This window comes from Urocitellus parryii, chromosome 5 (assembly GCF_045843805.1).
Source record: "Urocitellus parryii isolate mUroPar1 chromosome 5, mUroPar1.hap1, whole genome shotgun sequence".
Taxonomy (NCBI): Eukaryota; Metazoa; Chordata; class Mammalia; order Rodentia; family Sciuridae; genus Urocitellus; species Urocitellus parryii.
Window position 1 is genome coordinate 175,912,228 of NC_135535.1, and position 16,510 is coordinate 175,928,737.

Sequence of the window (16,510 nt, forward strand, 5' to 3'; positions counted from 1 at the left end):
TTCAAAACTAAGCCTCTCCTGTAGCATCAACACAAGAAGTTAAGAGTTGAATCTGATGGGTCAGACCAAAACACTCTCATTTTCACTGTTCTTACAATAGTTAGGAGATAGAAATTACAGTGATCCGCATAGATCCTAAGTGTATCCGCCTGATGACCACACAGCTAGTTGTATGTTATGTGTTCAAAAGGGAAGGGACAATACCTATTCTTTTTAAAATTTACAAACCTGTTCATCTAAGCCTGTTGTTATGTCAGTGATACCAATAAACATGCTGTTATGGTATCTCCCATCAGGTTTTTCAAGAAGAATTTGGAATAATTAAATCCTATAATTTAAAGCCAGGAGGTGATAAAATTCCAGTTACCAATCAAAATAGGAAAGGTAAGATATTTTTAAAATAAAATGAACTAGTATTTACCATTTACTTTTATTGCATAACAAATGTAAAATTGCTTTTCAGAATATGTACAGCTTTATACTGACTTCCTTATCAACAAATCCATCTATAAGCAGTTTGCTGCATTTTATTATGGATTTCATAGTGTGTGTGCTTCAAATGCCCTAATGGTGAGTTCAAAACTTTAAGCTTTCAATTGGGTTTTCTAATACTATAACATTGACAAATAATTCCTTAAGTATGCTTTTATAATTAGGAAATTTTTCTACTTAATAATTCTCCCATTCTCTAGAGGTAAAAACAAACAAAAACCCCAGTCACTTCATTTTTTTCCTCTCCTCTTTTGCTGTCTTATACTGTGTGTTTTAAGACTTGTAAAACTCTCCCAAAGAAAGTAGAAGAGACTTATGAACTTAAGGCTTACAACTGAGGGACCCAAGGACAGAAGCAGAGTTAACATTTAGTTCCAGGGCAAAAGCCAGAACTTCTCTCTGATTATCATGTGTGTGTTTTCTGCTTCCTCAAGGGTCACTTAGCAACTCTGAGTTGCCTCTTACCCATAAGAAATAGTTTATCGCCAGAGCCATGGTTGACTCAGGTTGGTTTGGCTTGTCTTAATTGTGTGAATATGGGTTAGAATGTCAAGTTGGAAATATCAGATAATACCCTTCACCCCAGTACCCAGAGCAAATTCAACTGTGCCACTTGTATCTCCCTTCAATTTTATGAATGATTGAAATAAAATCTTTCATTTGTATTATTTTTCTTAGCACCAAGAAATGGACTGTAGAAGTTACTTTGGAGCAGGAGCAGGGATCTTTAATCCTGCTTGATTTTGAGCAATATTTATAGCATGTTGTTGTTGAAAGTACCTTTGAAAAAAATATTTGATCAAGTCTAAGTTTTAATTATGATACACCGATGGTTGTGGGGAGGGAAAGAGTTAAAATAAGAATTAAATGGCATATCATGATCTCTATTTTAGATATATTTAATCTCTTAGGTGAGAGACTAACCACCTAAAGGGTGAAACAAGTGAGCACCAAAACAGACTGTAAATACCCAAGCTCTTCAGTGCACTAAGATGGTTTTGTGGGATATTGGTAGAAGGCAGGCAAATCAGTAGATATAAGGGCTTCATGATGCTTTGGGAGAAGAGTAATTTGGATTCATGCTAAGTCATTTGCTTGTTTTTCTGACAAACTACTAATTACTATTTTATAAGGTATAATAAACCTTAATGCAAAAATATCTTACTTCAGTAGGAAAAATGCAAGTGGAAACAATTTTTCTTTAACAAAAATTATTTGATTTCAAGTCATGATTTTTGTGATTTGAGTCAGTGAAAATAGTTCCTTTTTCATTTAAAACCATCACTTTAAAAAAAACATCACTTTAATTATGATTTTTGATAATTATTGACAGCTGCTTCGTCCAGAAGAAGTCGAAATTCTGGTCTGTGGAAGTCCTGAACTGGACATGCATGCTCTACAGAGAAGTACTCAGTATGATGGGTATGCGAAAACAGACTTAACTATAAGGTGAGCTCCTTATACTTCTGGTAGGGGGTTGTAGAAAAGAGAACAAATAGAATATGGTTTGCTTATTTGTATAACTTATAATATGAATCAGTTAACTGAATCCTTTACTATCTTATTTCATCTGTAGAAAGTAATAAGAATACTAAATATGAAATCTCTTAGAAATCCCCTTGGGAAAAAGTTATGCAAATGACTTTTTAAATATTTATTTTTTAGTTGTAGTTGGACACAATACCTTTATTCTATTTATTTTTATGTGGTGCTAAGGATCAAACCCAGGGCCTCGCACACACTAGGCAAGCACTCTACCCACTGAGCCACAACCCAGCCCTGCAAATGACTTTCTATAAAAGTATATTTTTCACTTATTTTAAAAAGTAACTTTGGTCTATATTTACAAATAGCATTTTAATAGCACTTGTTGGGCTGGGAGGTGCTCCTAGGTATAGTGCTTGCCTAGCATGAACAAAGCCCTGGATTTAATCCCCAGTACTGGGTGAAAAAATAGCATTGTGTTGATAAGACTTGTAAGTTATGTATGGAACAAAAATGAGTTTTGTACTATCTATTATTGGACTATTTATGTAATTTTATAAAATTGTTATTTATAATAATATTCAAAAATCTGATTCATATATAGAAACTCATTCTTTAATTTTACATTAGGGATATTATATATTGTAAGGAAAGTTTTTTCTCATATCTTACTTCATATTTCTTTATTATGATCTACATGAATTTTTGTCAGGCTATTTCATGTAAATTTCCTTTGTTGTTTTATAGATACTTTTGGGATGTTGTACTTGGATTTCCTCTTGATCTTCAAAAGAAATTGCTACATTTTACTACAGGAAGTGACAGAGTTCCTGTAGGAGGGATGGCTGATTTGAACTTTAAAATCTCAAAGAATGAAACTTCTACTAACTGGTAAATTTCCAGATTATAATTTTATTTTAATTTATAGGTTATTACTAATAACAGTATTATATTTGGAATTAGAAGATTCTCTTAATCTGAAATCATTTTCATAGAAGAATCTTCAGAGTAAACATGGCCTTGAAATGAGAAAGACTTTAGCTGAAAGTTCTCTATTAGCTTTTGACACATACCAGTACTAATTGATAGTAATTAATTTCCATCAACTTTTTACTTTGCTAGGTTAAATAATTGCTTTGTAGTCTCTTTTAGAACCTAGCCTACTTGGTAGTAGTATATTGTCTAACTTTCCTTTGTATTTAAATATAGTTTTTATTTTTAGGGAAAATAGTAATTTGGAATTTCTTATTTATTTATAGGGGTTTGGTCCTATTATACTTAGCACTATAGGCACCTCTAAAACAAGTCTTTTTTTAATGTCATGCTCTTTACATAATGAAGTGGTACTGAGAATGGCTTTGAATTATTTGCTAGTACTGTTTATTGGTTAATGCTTATCTACTTATTACTTTTCCCAAATACTTTGTAATTACTAAAGCCAATTTGAGTAGATACAAACTCTGAGTATAATCATTTTTCCCCTCCTATTCTATGCATTGAATATTCCTCAAGTCCTGTCAGTTTTTTCTTCATTTTAGAGCTGTCCTTTGCTTTCCCCATTGCTACCACCCTGATTAGTTAACTTTTTACCTCAGTCCTAACTTATTTAAATAGTCTTCTTCCTAATTTACCTGCTCAGGTTCTTTCTTGTCTAATTAAATTGTCCTATTAAGCTCATTTTCTTTAACACTGTTTTGATCATGATGTTTTCCAGGACAGTAATACTTCATTGCTCCCCAAAAGTTTAAGTTCTAGAATCTAGAACCTATCAAACAAAGCTCTATATCCTTCCATACTATGTATCATTTTCATTTTTTTAATGCTCTGATCAACAGGCTGTTTTGCTAGTTTCTTAAACACATTCCATGCCTTCCTTCCTCCACGACTTTAAGTTTTTCTCTTCACATTTAATATTTGCTTGCTATCTCTTTGGAAGACCCAGTTCAATGTCTACTTCCTCTGTAAGCCAAAAGTCATCATTCATTCAGTGAGTGCCTCGAACACTGAAGTGATAATTCTATTTACTGTATTATATTTTATATCTTAAGTCATTTAGCTCTTCAAGGCAGAGGCCAAGCCTTATATGCCTTTGTATTCTCCCTATAGCCCATACATTTAACAAATATTTAAGCAAACATCAGAATTATATTTCAAAACTTAAAACAAATGTTTATACACATATGTGTATATAATTACTATTTCTGAACTAGATTTATAATTAAAGACCTAAAATGAGAAAACTACATGAGAAGCCTTCCAAGCTTTCAGATTTATTTGCTCAACAGAAATTAATTTTTCAGAATATTTTATATTAACAAAAATACTATCAATTTAATTTGTTTGTGCTTGATGCTAGGAATCAAACCCAAGGCCTTGTACATGATAGGCAAATGCTTTACTACTGAGCTACATCCCCAGCCAAATAACCATTTAAAAAGGTAATCTAAGTAGTGTATTTTAATACAAATAATAGTAAAACAATAATTACTAATAAAACAATAGATGTCTGAATAAATAATACAACAAACAAATAATGTCAATTACATATAAACTTTTTAAATCATTATTATTATTATTATTTCAGTGATTATTTCATGCGCTAATATGGCTTAATCATGAATATACCACAATGCTAGGACTCCCAGTGGAAATTTCACATAGATTAAATGTATCTGTCACAGACACATGACATTTCAATCTGACCCAGAGAACAACAATTCAGATAAAAGGGGAGTTTCCACTCCTCCACCCACCATGAAAATACACTCCATTTTTATTAAATAAGAATTTTAAGTATTTACAGGTTACAGCACTGGTTTTGAGTCAGACTGATCTGGGTTTGAATCTGAGGTGTACCTCTTTACCAGCTCTATAGCTTTGAATAGGTTATTTAACCTGTATACTTCCACATATATTTTTCTTCAGCTATAAAATGAAACTAATAACGACTTCTTAGGTTGTTTTGACTCTTAAATGAAGTAATATATGTAAAAGCATTAGGCACAATGCTTATCATAGACAAGCATTCAGTAAATGTTAACTGATCCTAATTATTATTAAGTCAGGAGAGCTCTCAAAGTTCAGTTTCTAATCATATAAACTTCTTTAAAAATGTTCTCCTTTTCTCTGGTGTATTCTCATTTTTTTATTTGTTGACTTCTCTGATAGCTATTCTGATGCTATGAGTCCATAAAAACTGAAAGGATCTAAGATTCTATAGAAATCTGGAATGAAGAAAACAATGTCGTCTGGTAGAGGGGTTAGGGGAGCTAACCAAAGAATCCAGAGGATGCCTAAGGCAAAAACATTAAAAAGTGTATCCATTAGGGTTCCCAAAGTGCTCTTTTCATAACTTTTTGATGATTCGGACTGGAATACATTAACATTATATTATCTTTTACTTTCTAGGTGTTTTATGTAGATAGCTCATCTGTTCTTTTAAACAATTTAATTGGATAATTTACCCTATTGTGTTGATTGAGACAAAGATTTGAAGACTTTAAGCAACTCAAAGAAAGTCCCCATTGCTAATAAGTGGGGAAAGCAATATTCAAATTCAGATCTGTCTGATTCCAAAACAGATGCTTTTCAAATGAAAGTTTCATTAGAGCAGGGATATTGATTGTCTAGTCTGTAAATGTAGCCATAGTGTCCAGAATGGTACTAGTTAGGTACTAAATAAATACTTGTTCAGTATAGGAATACATGAATCATATCTTGACAAAGTAAAATAGATTGTGTCTGATATTTTAAAAATTTCTTTAGCAGTCATTTTGTGTGTATTTTAAGACTTAATGTTTTCAAAAAATTATTTTCCCTAGGTTACCTGTGGCCCACACCTGCTTCAATCAACTTTGCCTTCCCCCCTACAAGAGCAAAAAAGACCTGAAACAGAAATTGATCATTGGAATTTCAAATTCAGAAGGTTTTGGACTCGAGTAGCCTAAAAGACTTGAAATATAATATTTTATATGTAGCATTCACTTCCCTCTTATTGTGCCTTTAACCTTTTCATGTTTCTGTCTCAAAATACTTTCAAAAAGCTCCAACTTTAAAAGACTGAGCTGTTGTTTTTTTAGTTTTTGGTTTTTTGGGTTTTTTTGTAATCAATTATGAAGTCTGTTAAGTGAAGGCATGATTTTCTAAAAACACAGAATTTTCTTGAGTGAGGAAAAGACCACATGGCAGAAACAGATATGAGTCCAGTCACTCATTTTTTTAGCACTTTATCATTTTCCATAAGTAGTTTGCCACAGGTGTTCCACTGGGAAAATGAAGGGTAGTAAAAAATGCATTTAGGACATAGTCAACCCAGTGGCAGATTATGTGCTACTAGCACACAGTAGCAAAGCAAATAGCTACATAATATTTACCATAAAGCATGTAGCCATATTTTCATATAGAGGTAAACAACAGTATAATTGCAAATGCAGTTTACAGGGTTTTTTGATATACTGGCTTTGGGTCCTATAAGATTCTTTTCAACTATTGCTGAAAAGCATGTAAATAATTACATAATAGCCTGAGAAATAATGGGATTTTGATAGTGTCATTTATTGCTAAAGATTTATTTTTACAAAGTAAATTCAGGGTTTTAGATGTGTATACAGCTTTTACAAATCAATAAAGATGATTGTACAAGAGTATTTTCAGACTAATTGGATTCAAGGTTATATTCTTTTAAGTATTGTTAGTCTGCATGCACATTGGCAGTAACTAGTTACCTGAATACTCTGTAATATTTGTATAATGATCATTTCTTCTTAAGGATCAAGACATTAGAAAAAAATTGGATCTAACTTAACCATTGATGAATTAAGTCAATTACAAGCACAAAAAAAAGAACTGCTTTTATATATATTTTGATTGACTATGTCTACCTTTTTTGATCACCAATTGTAATTGATTGATGTACAATCTACATTTTTTGATCACCAATTGTAATGAAACACTAATTTTTGAAAAAAAAATAGGAAAAGGTATTTGACAAAAGTGAATACAATAGCAACATTTGTGTCAAAATGATGTTACTTGGTATAAAATTTAAGTTCAATATTTTGGCCAAAATGTTTGTTTTTCACTGGATTCCGAACATATCGAATTCAAAAGCACCCTTTGTTGTTTGTCTGTTTTGTTTCTAATAAAGTAGCATGTAAAAAGAAACTGTATTTTAAGTCACAGTAAATGGGTTCTTTAAATCCATAGCAAATGAAGCAGTTTTATTAGCATGTTACAAATATATCCAAATCAAGACTTCTCTATTCTTTGCTAGCTTTCCTTCAGAAAATTCTGAAGTTCTATTTGCAATAATAATAAAACCAGCATTTAGTACCAGCATATGGTTCATAGGCAAATAATATTTTCCCAAAATTTTTATAAGTTTAGGCTATGTTCTTGTTGCTGTACTTCCTGCACCCAACCAGCAGAATTCTTCAAGGGTGGAGGAATTAATCAACTTGTTTTCTGACCATATTGAACCCAAACCACAAATCTATTTGAGGAAAAGTAGTTATTTCATTTACTATTCTCTTTGAGACAAAAGTGACTATGTGTTTCCATTTGAGTATACTGTTAAAGGGTATTTCTTCTTTAAAATCTTGGAAAGCCTAAGAGAGTTAAAGGCATATTGGTTTTGATTTGTTTTGTTATACTGTTTTTAACCCATATGCAAATAAAACTGCTTCTGTCTTACCCTGCTTTGAACTAGAAAGTAAGATGTTTAATGTAGGTTACTACTAACTAATAAGCACAAAAGAATTACGTATAAGAAATCAGATATAAGTATTTCAAGTAAAATGTAAACAAAGTTTTTATTTGGTAGAGATGACTCATGGAAAAATTGTGTTGGCCTGGTCTGCATGTTTAATGATGTGCTTGTATATTGATAGATTTGTCATTTTAAGTAAGAAATACATAAGCAAGCCAAATTTTAAATGATGAAGTTCATAAATAACTGGAGAATTTTTGTCATTTATTGTTACTGAGTTGAAAGTCATAACCATTTATCACTAAATTGCACATTACCCTTATTTATTTATGCTGTTTTTGGTTTACATTGTAATAATACCTCATTTATAAAATAAAACCACTACTGTTACATTTTGTTAATTTAAACAGCTAGAAAATTCATGTTGTTACTTTTTTTATAAATAATCTGTTATGAATTCTTGATTTTTGTATCTACCACAGTAAATTAAAGCATTACACAGTATTTATCAGTATTTATAAAATGCTTTGTCTTTTTTTTTAGTAGTCCCCCTTTTGTTACAAATCTGTATTGTTAGTTTCTGGATAAAATTTTTGAAATATTAAATAATATCATCAGGCTTAGTTCATTTTGAACACTAGGAAATTAACTAAAGCCATAGGTTTAAAATATAAATGCAAGCTATTCTTCGCATTACTCTATCCCTTAAACTAGTAACTAGGAAAACTGATAAGTTTAGGAAAACTGCTAAAATATAGCTTCAGAAGACATGCTATTGACACCACCTATAACCAATTTCCTTAGCATATTTTCAGTATGAAACAATGTATATCCAGTATCTGGATGATCACACAGATACCCCACCAAATGAATATTATTGCCAATCAAGTACACCCACAAGTAAATTGAGTTTGACATTTTATTGGCCACAGATAGACAACTTCAGATCTTAAGTATTCCTCCTCAGAACCAATCCTCTGGCCCTTTTCTCTCACCCACATTTCCTAGCCCTAAAGAAGAAAGAAGAGATTATGAAAATGTAGGAAATAATGTTTTAAGTGATCCATATACAAATAAAACTACTTCTAAAAGTCTTAGGAGTTTAATTCCTCCTGAATAACCTTTAAGAGATATTTCTTTACTCTGGATATTGATCCTTTGTATAATGGGAGTTGCATTGCTTAATTTTGAATCCTAAATTGCCAATGACTGGGTACTTTTGGCAGATAGGTAGCTGGATGGAAGAAAGACCAGGGTGGGTTTTCTCAGGGGAGGACCCAAGATCTGTTTACCTGGCTGGCCATAGGTCCTTTACTCCAGGCTGGAGTAAATAATCTTTGATAAACCCAGACTGCCTTGGATTTACCATTCACTAGCTATTACTCCTTAGACACATTAACTTCCCCATGCCTCAATTGTAAATAGAAATAATTTGTAAGATGGGAAAAATAAACCTACCTGGGATTTGCAGGGAAGAGTAAATGAATGTGTAAAACATTCACACAGTGCCTGACATAAAGTAAGCAATATTAAAGAATGCAAGACAAATAGTAGTATTATTGGGATAACATCTTAAGTCATTGCTTTTGAAGCCATCTGGAGGTTTTGAACTCTCAAACATTGGGCTCAGCTACAAATTAAAGAACAGGAAGTGTTTTTGAGGTTTTAAAATTGCCCCAAAATCTTTCATATTCTAGAAGTGACTGTAGAATTTATCCTAAGTCTCACTAAGCAAAGGTTTTAAATACTATTATACATGGGTAACAAGATAGTATTTTAAAACTCAAAAACAGTGAGCAGAGGATCCAAGATTGGGGGCCAAAGGGAGGCAGCACTCAGTGTCACTCTGTGACCTGGGACTCAAGTAGTGAGAATACTGCTTCTCTGCGAGGGATGTTCCTGCTCCCCCACAGAAATCACAGTCACCCTGCCCCGTCCAGGGCTCCAGGCCTCAGTAGGTCTCCCAACTACTCGCCCTGAGTAGGACTATGGACAACACACCCATGCAGAACTTTCGGCCAACCACCTGAGCAGAAGTCATGGACGCTGCTCCCACGCAGCTCCCCGGCAGCTTCCCACTCACAGGAACTCCAGCTGCCATTCCCTTGTGGACCTCCAGCTAGGGGCTCCCCAAGTCCCCTCCATCTTGGGACTCTGTGGCAGCGGAGATAGTCCCCTACGCATAGTACCCTGCCTGCACGCCAGAACTTTATACAAGCTCTGAAGTCAGCCGACAGCCACACACTGCACACCACAGAGCTCATCATCTCTCACATCTCACATACCAGAACTCATCATCCAACGCCATCGCCCAGTTCCCCTACTCAACCCAACATGCCATCGCTGAAAGTAGGCACCTCAGTCTTGGGTCACCTTCATCGCCATCTTCAGTGGGGGCAACTCCCAGTTTGGAACTCCAGCTGGCCAGGTACCCAGTTTCTATCTTCTCCCTCTCCCCAGTGCCACTACCCCGGCACAGTGACACCCTGGTTACCTTCATCATCCTGAGGGTGGAGATACCAGCTAACAACAGACAACCCCACCTATTGGATGAGAAGAGAAGCAGGAAAGATACTGATCTCCAACCAAAACAATCCCTATTTCTTTCTTCAAGATTTTTTTCCTCTCCCTCTCCATTCTCCCACCTTCACATCCCCAACATATGTGAAACCAAGTACTTTGCATGAATTAGGATTTTTGAGGACTGTGATGTCTGAATAATATATTACAGTTGTGTTGTGTATTCTTTTTTCTTTTCTTTTTTTCCCACCAAATTCTACTATTTTAACATTTTTAAATGCCAAAAACATACATTGGAGAAAAGATAGCCTCTTCAACAAATGGTGCTGGGGAAACTGGAAATCTATATGCAACAAAATGAAATTAAGCCCCTGTCTCTCACCATGCACAAAACTCACTTCAAAGTGGATCAAGGACCTAGGAATTAAACCAGACACCCTGCGCCTAACAAAAGAAAAAGTAGACCCAAATCTTCATCAAGTCAGATTAGGTTCCAGCTTCCTTAATAGGACTCCTATAACACAAGAAGTAAAATCAAGAATCAATAAATGGGATGAATTCAAACTGAAAAGCTTCTTCTCAGCAAAAGCCATAATCAATGAGGTGAATAGAGAGCCTACAGAATGGGAGCCAATTTTTACCACACGCACATCAGATAGAGCACTAATCTCTAGGATATATAAAGAATTCAAAAATCTTAACACCACTTAAAAACAAATAACCCAATCAATAAATGGACCAAGGACCTGAAAAGACACTTCTCAGAAGACTGACATTTCTCACAATGATATACAATCATTTAACAAATATACAAAAAAAAAATGTCCATCATCTCTAGCAATTAGAGAAATGCAAATCAAAACTACTCTAAGATGAAATCTCACTCCAGTCAGAATGGCAGCTATCAAGAATACAAACAACAATAAGTCTTGGTGAGTATATGGGGTAAAAGGCACACTCATACATTGCTGGTGGGACTGCAAAATCGGTGTAATCAACATGGAAAACAGTATGGCTATTCCTTGGGAAACTTGGAATGAAACCACCATCTGATCCAGGTATCCCACTCTTCAGTTTATACCAAAAGGACTTAAAAAGAGTACACCATAGTAATACACAGCCACATCAATGTTTATAGCAGCACAATTCACAATAGCTAAACTGTGGGAGCAATCTAGATGCCCTTCAGTAGATGATGATTAAATAAAAATTGTGGTAAATAATACACAGCAATAAAAGAGAATAAAATCATGGTATTTGCAGGTGAATGGATGGAGTTAGAGAAGATAATGCTAAGTGAAGTTAGCCAATCCCAAAAAAACAAATGCCAAATGTTTTCTCTGATAAAAGGAGACTGAATCATAGTTGGGTAGGGAGGGGGAGCATGAGAAAAATAGAGGAACTCTAGATAGGGCAGAGGGGTGGGAGGGGAAGGGAGTGGGCAGAAGGGTAGGAAAGACGGTAGATTAAGATGGAAATCATTACCCTAAGTACATGTATGAAGACATGAATGGTGTGAATATACTTTGTATATAACCAGAGACATGAAAAATTGCGCTCTATATGTGTAATATGAATTGTAATGCATTCTGCTGTAATATATAACAAATTAGACTTTAAAAAAAACTGTAGAATATAAAATGTCAGACATTAGGTAGTGTTGGGAGTATAGCTCAGTGGTAGAGTGCTTGCCTTGCATGTTAGAGGTCTGGGGTTTGATCTCCAGCACTGCAAAAAAAAAAAAAAATGAAGTAAATGTTATATATCCTTAGAATAATATTACATCTGCCTGAATAGAAAATTAAACTCTAAAATGAATTTATGCAGAAAATATGCATAATTTATTGTCAATTTTTAAAAAGCAAGTTGTAGGAATAAACACATAATGTACTTGCATTTGTATAGAAAATCTAGGAGAACACTTATTAAAAAATCAGTTGTGGCTACCTAGTGAAATTCTCAAGATGGGTGTAATTATTTATATATTCCAAACATGAGACATTTGTTGGATATGTTAATATAAACATCTTCTCCCTTTTTGTGTTCTACCTTTTAATTGTTTTTTATGTTGCCTTTGGGGGCAGGGTAGGTGCTAGGGATTGAACCCAAGACCTCTATTTTCTTTAAAATTATTACAATAAGTTCTATTATATTTTGGTTTAAAAGATGACCTTACATCATTATACATTCATACAGTGAAATACTATGCAGGCTTTTATATTATATGTTAAATAGAACTAAATTCATGAAATATTTATAAATTTTAAAACTTGGTAGGTAGAAGAAGGTCATTCCATTAATCTTCTTGCATAACAATTCTTCCCCTAATTTAGTGGCTTAAAGTAACAAACATTTGTAATCTCACATGCTTACTGGTCAACAGTGCAGGACCAGCTGGGGCTGGCTGGGGCTGGCTGGGGCTCTCTAGTGGCTGTGATCTAGTTGTCAGCAGGAGCTATAGTCTTCTGAAGGCTGGACTGGGGCTGAAGGTCTACCTGCCAGGTGACTCACCTATGTGGCTTTCAGCAAGAGCTTTCCATTCCTCACAATGTGGAACTCACCATAGACTATATGAGGGTCCTAATGCTCTTGCTCTTTGGAATTGATGAAGTATTGGCTCCAAGGCCAACAGTCCCATAGGTTGCTCTCTGTTAATGAGTAAGTGTTTTGAGGATTCTAAGGCAAACCTGTTCCTAGAAAACCTGGGACTCATCTGATGGCATACTTTGTCTTGATGACTCCCCAACAGCCTTGTTGAAGCTTTCTTAGACCACAAAGCAATTTAAGCGGCTTCCAGCCACTCTTTTCTCCCTCTTCCTCTCACTCATCATCAGCTTTTCATTGTGAACTATTAGGTGGGTCCTTCCTCCCTCCCTTCCCCTCCCCTCCCTCCCTTCCTACCTTGCTTCCTTCCTTCTACAGGGCCTTAAGAACTCCACCATTCTACCTCCCCAGCCTAACCTTTGGCTCTTTCAGCATTCCCCAGCTGCCTGCCAGACATTTCTTCTAATAAAACCCTTGCATGTTAATCCCATTTGGGTCTTTTCTTCTTAGCGGATCCAGACTAATACAAAGTCTCTCACCCATTTTTCTACTAAATTGTCTGCCTTTTTGTTAATAAATCAACTCATTATGACCCATCATTCCATTTGTGGAATACCTAAAAATCTTAAATTAACAACAAATATATCACAAGTGGTAACTTTGAAATAAATATTTTTTACAGTTCTATGTTTTTGAGGTAATATGTGAATGATTAGTGATAATATTTATTAATTTGATACATTAAAGTTATATAATAACTTATGATTTCCAACCTCCCCCCAAAAACAAGTGAGCAGTTTATTTTAATGAAATATTTCAAATATAGAGAAAATTTTCAGGGATGATCATAATGAAAACATCCCCACCCTTCCATCTAATAAATGCCTTAACCATTCCCAGCATACTCCCTGTGATCCCTTTCAACCTGTGGTTTGTGTGAATCCTTCCCACAGTATTTTTACATTGTAAAAATGTAAAATTTAATATATATAAATGTAATATATATAATGACACTATAAATGCTATATAGTGTCATTATAATTGATTACATAATATGCTCTACATATCTTTCTACAACCTTATTTCCTTCAATACAATCTTTTTTAGGTTTATCCCCAATGATTCAGTTAGATATAATTCATCTATTTTTAGCTGCAGGTTAAGATCTTATTAAATGAGTATGTCATGGTTTCTTGATCCAGCCTTCTATACACTCATGTTTCCGTGTGTGAACCAGGCTCTGAGGGACACTGCACCATGTTGAGCATACGCGCCAGAGTTTCCCTGGATTACAACCCAGATATCATTGTGCAATTGCAGCATGCACATCTTCAGCCTTACTAGATATTGTCCACTTCCTCCCAAGACTGGCGGTTCTAGTGTTAATTTCCACCAGCTTTACAAAAGAGTTGTCATCTCTTCACATCCTCAACACTTGGTTTCAGCAGACCTTTTCTTGTTTCTGTTTATTTAGTGTGTTTTAATTTGCATTTCCATAATCGTTAGTGACATTGGAACACATTTAGATACATTCAGATTTCTTTTGTGAAAAACCAGTTCAGTATTCTTTGCCTGTTTTTTCCTGTTTTGTTTTGTTTTTTTGCACCCTCCCCCCCGCCCTTCCTTGGTTTTTATGAGTTCTTTATTCTGGATACTGATTCTATATGAACAGTTAGAAGCTATGCTGTTTCAGTTTGAATCCCAGATCTGAAAATGAATAAGTGACTTTGGATAAATTGCTTAGCATCTTTTTGCCTCACTTTTCCCATCTGTAAAATAAAATAATACTAAGCCCATAGGTTTAAATAAGTTTATATATAAGTATATATAAGTAATAAGTGTGTAGCTATATGTATACATATGTATATGTAATATATAATTATGTATAAATTCAATAAGTTTGTGTAATATAGTATCAGATTTGTACACTTATAGATAATATATACATAAACTTAATGAATATACCATATATGAAGGACTTACATTTAAGCCTGAGTATCACTATTGCTATTATTATTGTAGCTCATTCATCAAGCACATCTTGTGTTTGTGCCTCCTCAACTTATAAGGATTTCCAAATGCCTCTTTGACTATTTCTATTACTAGGGATTTTATTCTGTTTTCATTGGCTTGTAAACCTTGGTCTCATTGACTTTTCCTTCTCTTTGGCCTGAACAGCAAGCAGCATCTTTACGTTGTCTCTTAGATTTGACATTTCTACTCTCTCTCTCTACAGCCTTTTCCTTGGTTCATATAATTTCTCAATCTTTCAGAGACAACTGGCCTCCCTGAGTGTAGATTTATTCTTCTATTTGTTCTAAGGCCCTTACAGTTAATCTCTATAAAATTCTATTTTTATCATGTACCTCCCTGTCAAGAATCTAATTGGCTCACTTGAGCACCTTCCAGTTGCAAAATCTAGCATCCACTCTAGGTTTGCATGATTTTTTTTTTTTGTTTCCCAGTACCAATTTCTGAAAGGATAGGTCCTATACTGTCTCCTGAATACTTGCTGTTTGGTCTCACCCCTGCTCATTCTAGGGAGCCTTCTGAGATACTCTTTCTGTTTCTTTCCACCAACCAACTCCTCCTTATCTATCCCAAACCTGTTTAAGTCTCCTCCCATCTACAATCTCCCCAGACCAAAAATCTCCCCTGCCAAAACTTACCCTGAACCATCTCCACCCCCAACCAAAATATCTAGCTGGAAGGCAAATATCCCTCTTTTTCATAACCACCACACCAATCATTTCAGGTGGTATTTCGTCTTTTCAAATGGTGCGTACTTAAATGCATGCACACTAGCCACTCAAGAACATAGGAATTTCCTGTGTCCCCACCTAGCACCTCACACAGTGCTGGGTCAGTAAACTTCAAATAAAAATCCAGTCTGACTTGTTGACTAGGCAGTGAAATGCCAAAATCAGTGTAGTGAACCAGACACTGTGTGAGTAAGTAGTCTTTCGAAATTGTAGTCTGCTGCTCTCACCCAAACCTGCTCATACCCTGACAGTGCCCCAGCCTCAGGAAGCACCTTCTAACACCCCCGCCATGTTGCCATCAGTCTGGTCTATCTTTCCACTCAAACCTCAGAGCCTTCACTTACCAGGCGACTCTCTCACCACATATTGGTGGCTGTAATATCCAAATTTTGAGTCTGTGTTTGAGTGTGTGGGTATGAATATTTATATATATATATATATATATATATATATATATATACACACACACAAACATATATATACATATATATGCATGTATAAGTTCTCAAATATTTTATTATACTTCATTAATAGTAGTTAGCACTGGGATAATGCATTCTTTTACTTTTTAATTTTTTAAAACCATTTGTCTATTACCTTCAGTCTTCAAGTGGGATCAGTATGCCCAATGTAAGTTTCTTTCCAAAGGCAAATCCTTAGTCATTTTCTGGAGGATGTTGTGAAAATAGCCTCTGAAATTCACTTGTTAACCTCAAGTTTCTTCAAAGCAGTGACAGAATTGCAACCTCTGCAGAGTTAAATATTATATATATATATATATATATATATATATATATATATATATATATATATATATATTATGTATATATTATATAAATATATATATTAAAGCATGGGATGTTAATTAAAGGAGCAGATATGAATATTTATGGGTCACTTGTGGTATATGAGGCATTTTATGTAACAATTTGATGTTTCATCTTTACAATATAAAATTAATGTTATTTTTTCCATATTGCAAGTAATGATGTTGAAAGTC

The 16,510-nt window shown here is 34.4% G+C and overlaps 1 protein-coding gene across 5 annotated transcripts in view; it reads left to right on the forward strand.

Moving 5' to 3' along the window:
- The window catches only part of Hectd2 (HECT domain E3 ubiquitin protein ligase 2), a 65,522-nt gene extending 57,366 nt beyond the window's left edge, over positions 1-8,156 (forward strand). For all 5 annotated transcript variants that reach the window (XM_026397346.2, XM_026397349.2, XM_026397344.2 and 2 more), the window contains 5 exons: positions 297-384; positions 464-570; positions 1,826-1,941; positions 2,725-2,868; positions 5,799-8,156. In XM_026397346.2, the coding sequence (XP_026253131.1) occupies positions 297-384; positions 464-570; positions 1,826-1,941; positions 2,725-2,868; positions 5,799-5,919 (576 nt within the window). In that variant the 3' untranslated portion in view covers positions 5,920-8,156. The remainder of the gene's footprint in view (positions 1-296; positions 385-463; positions 571-1,825; positions 1,942-2,724; positions 2,869-5,798) is intronic.
- The last annotated feature ends 8,354 nt before the right edge of the window (positions 8,157-16,510 follow it).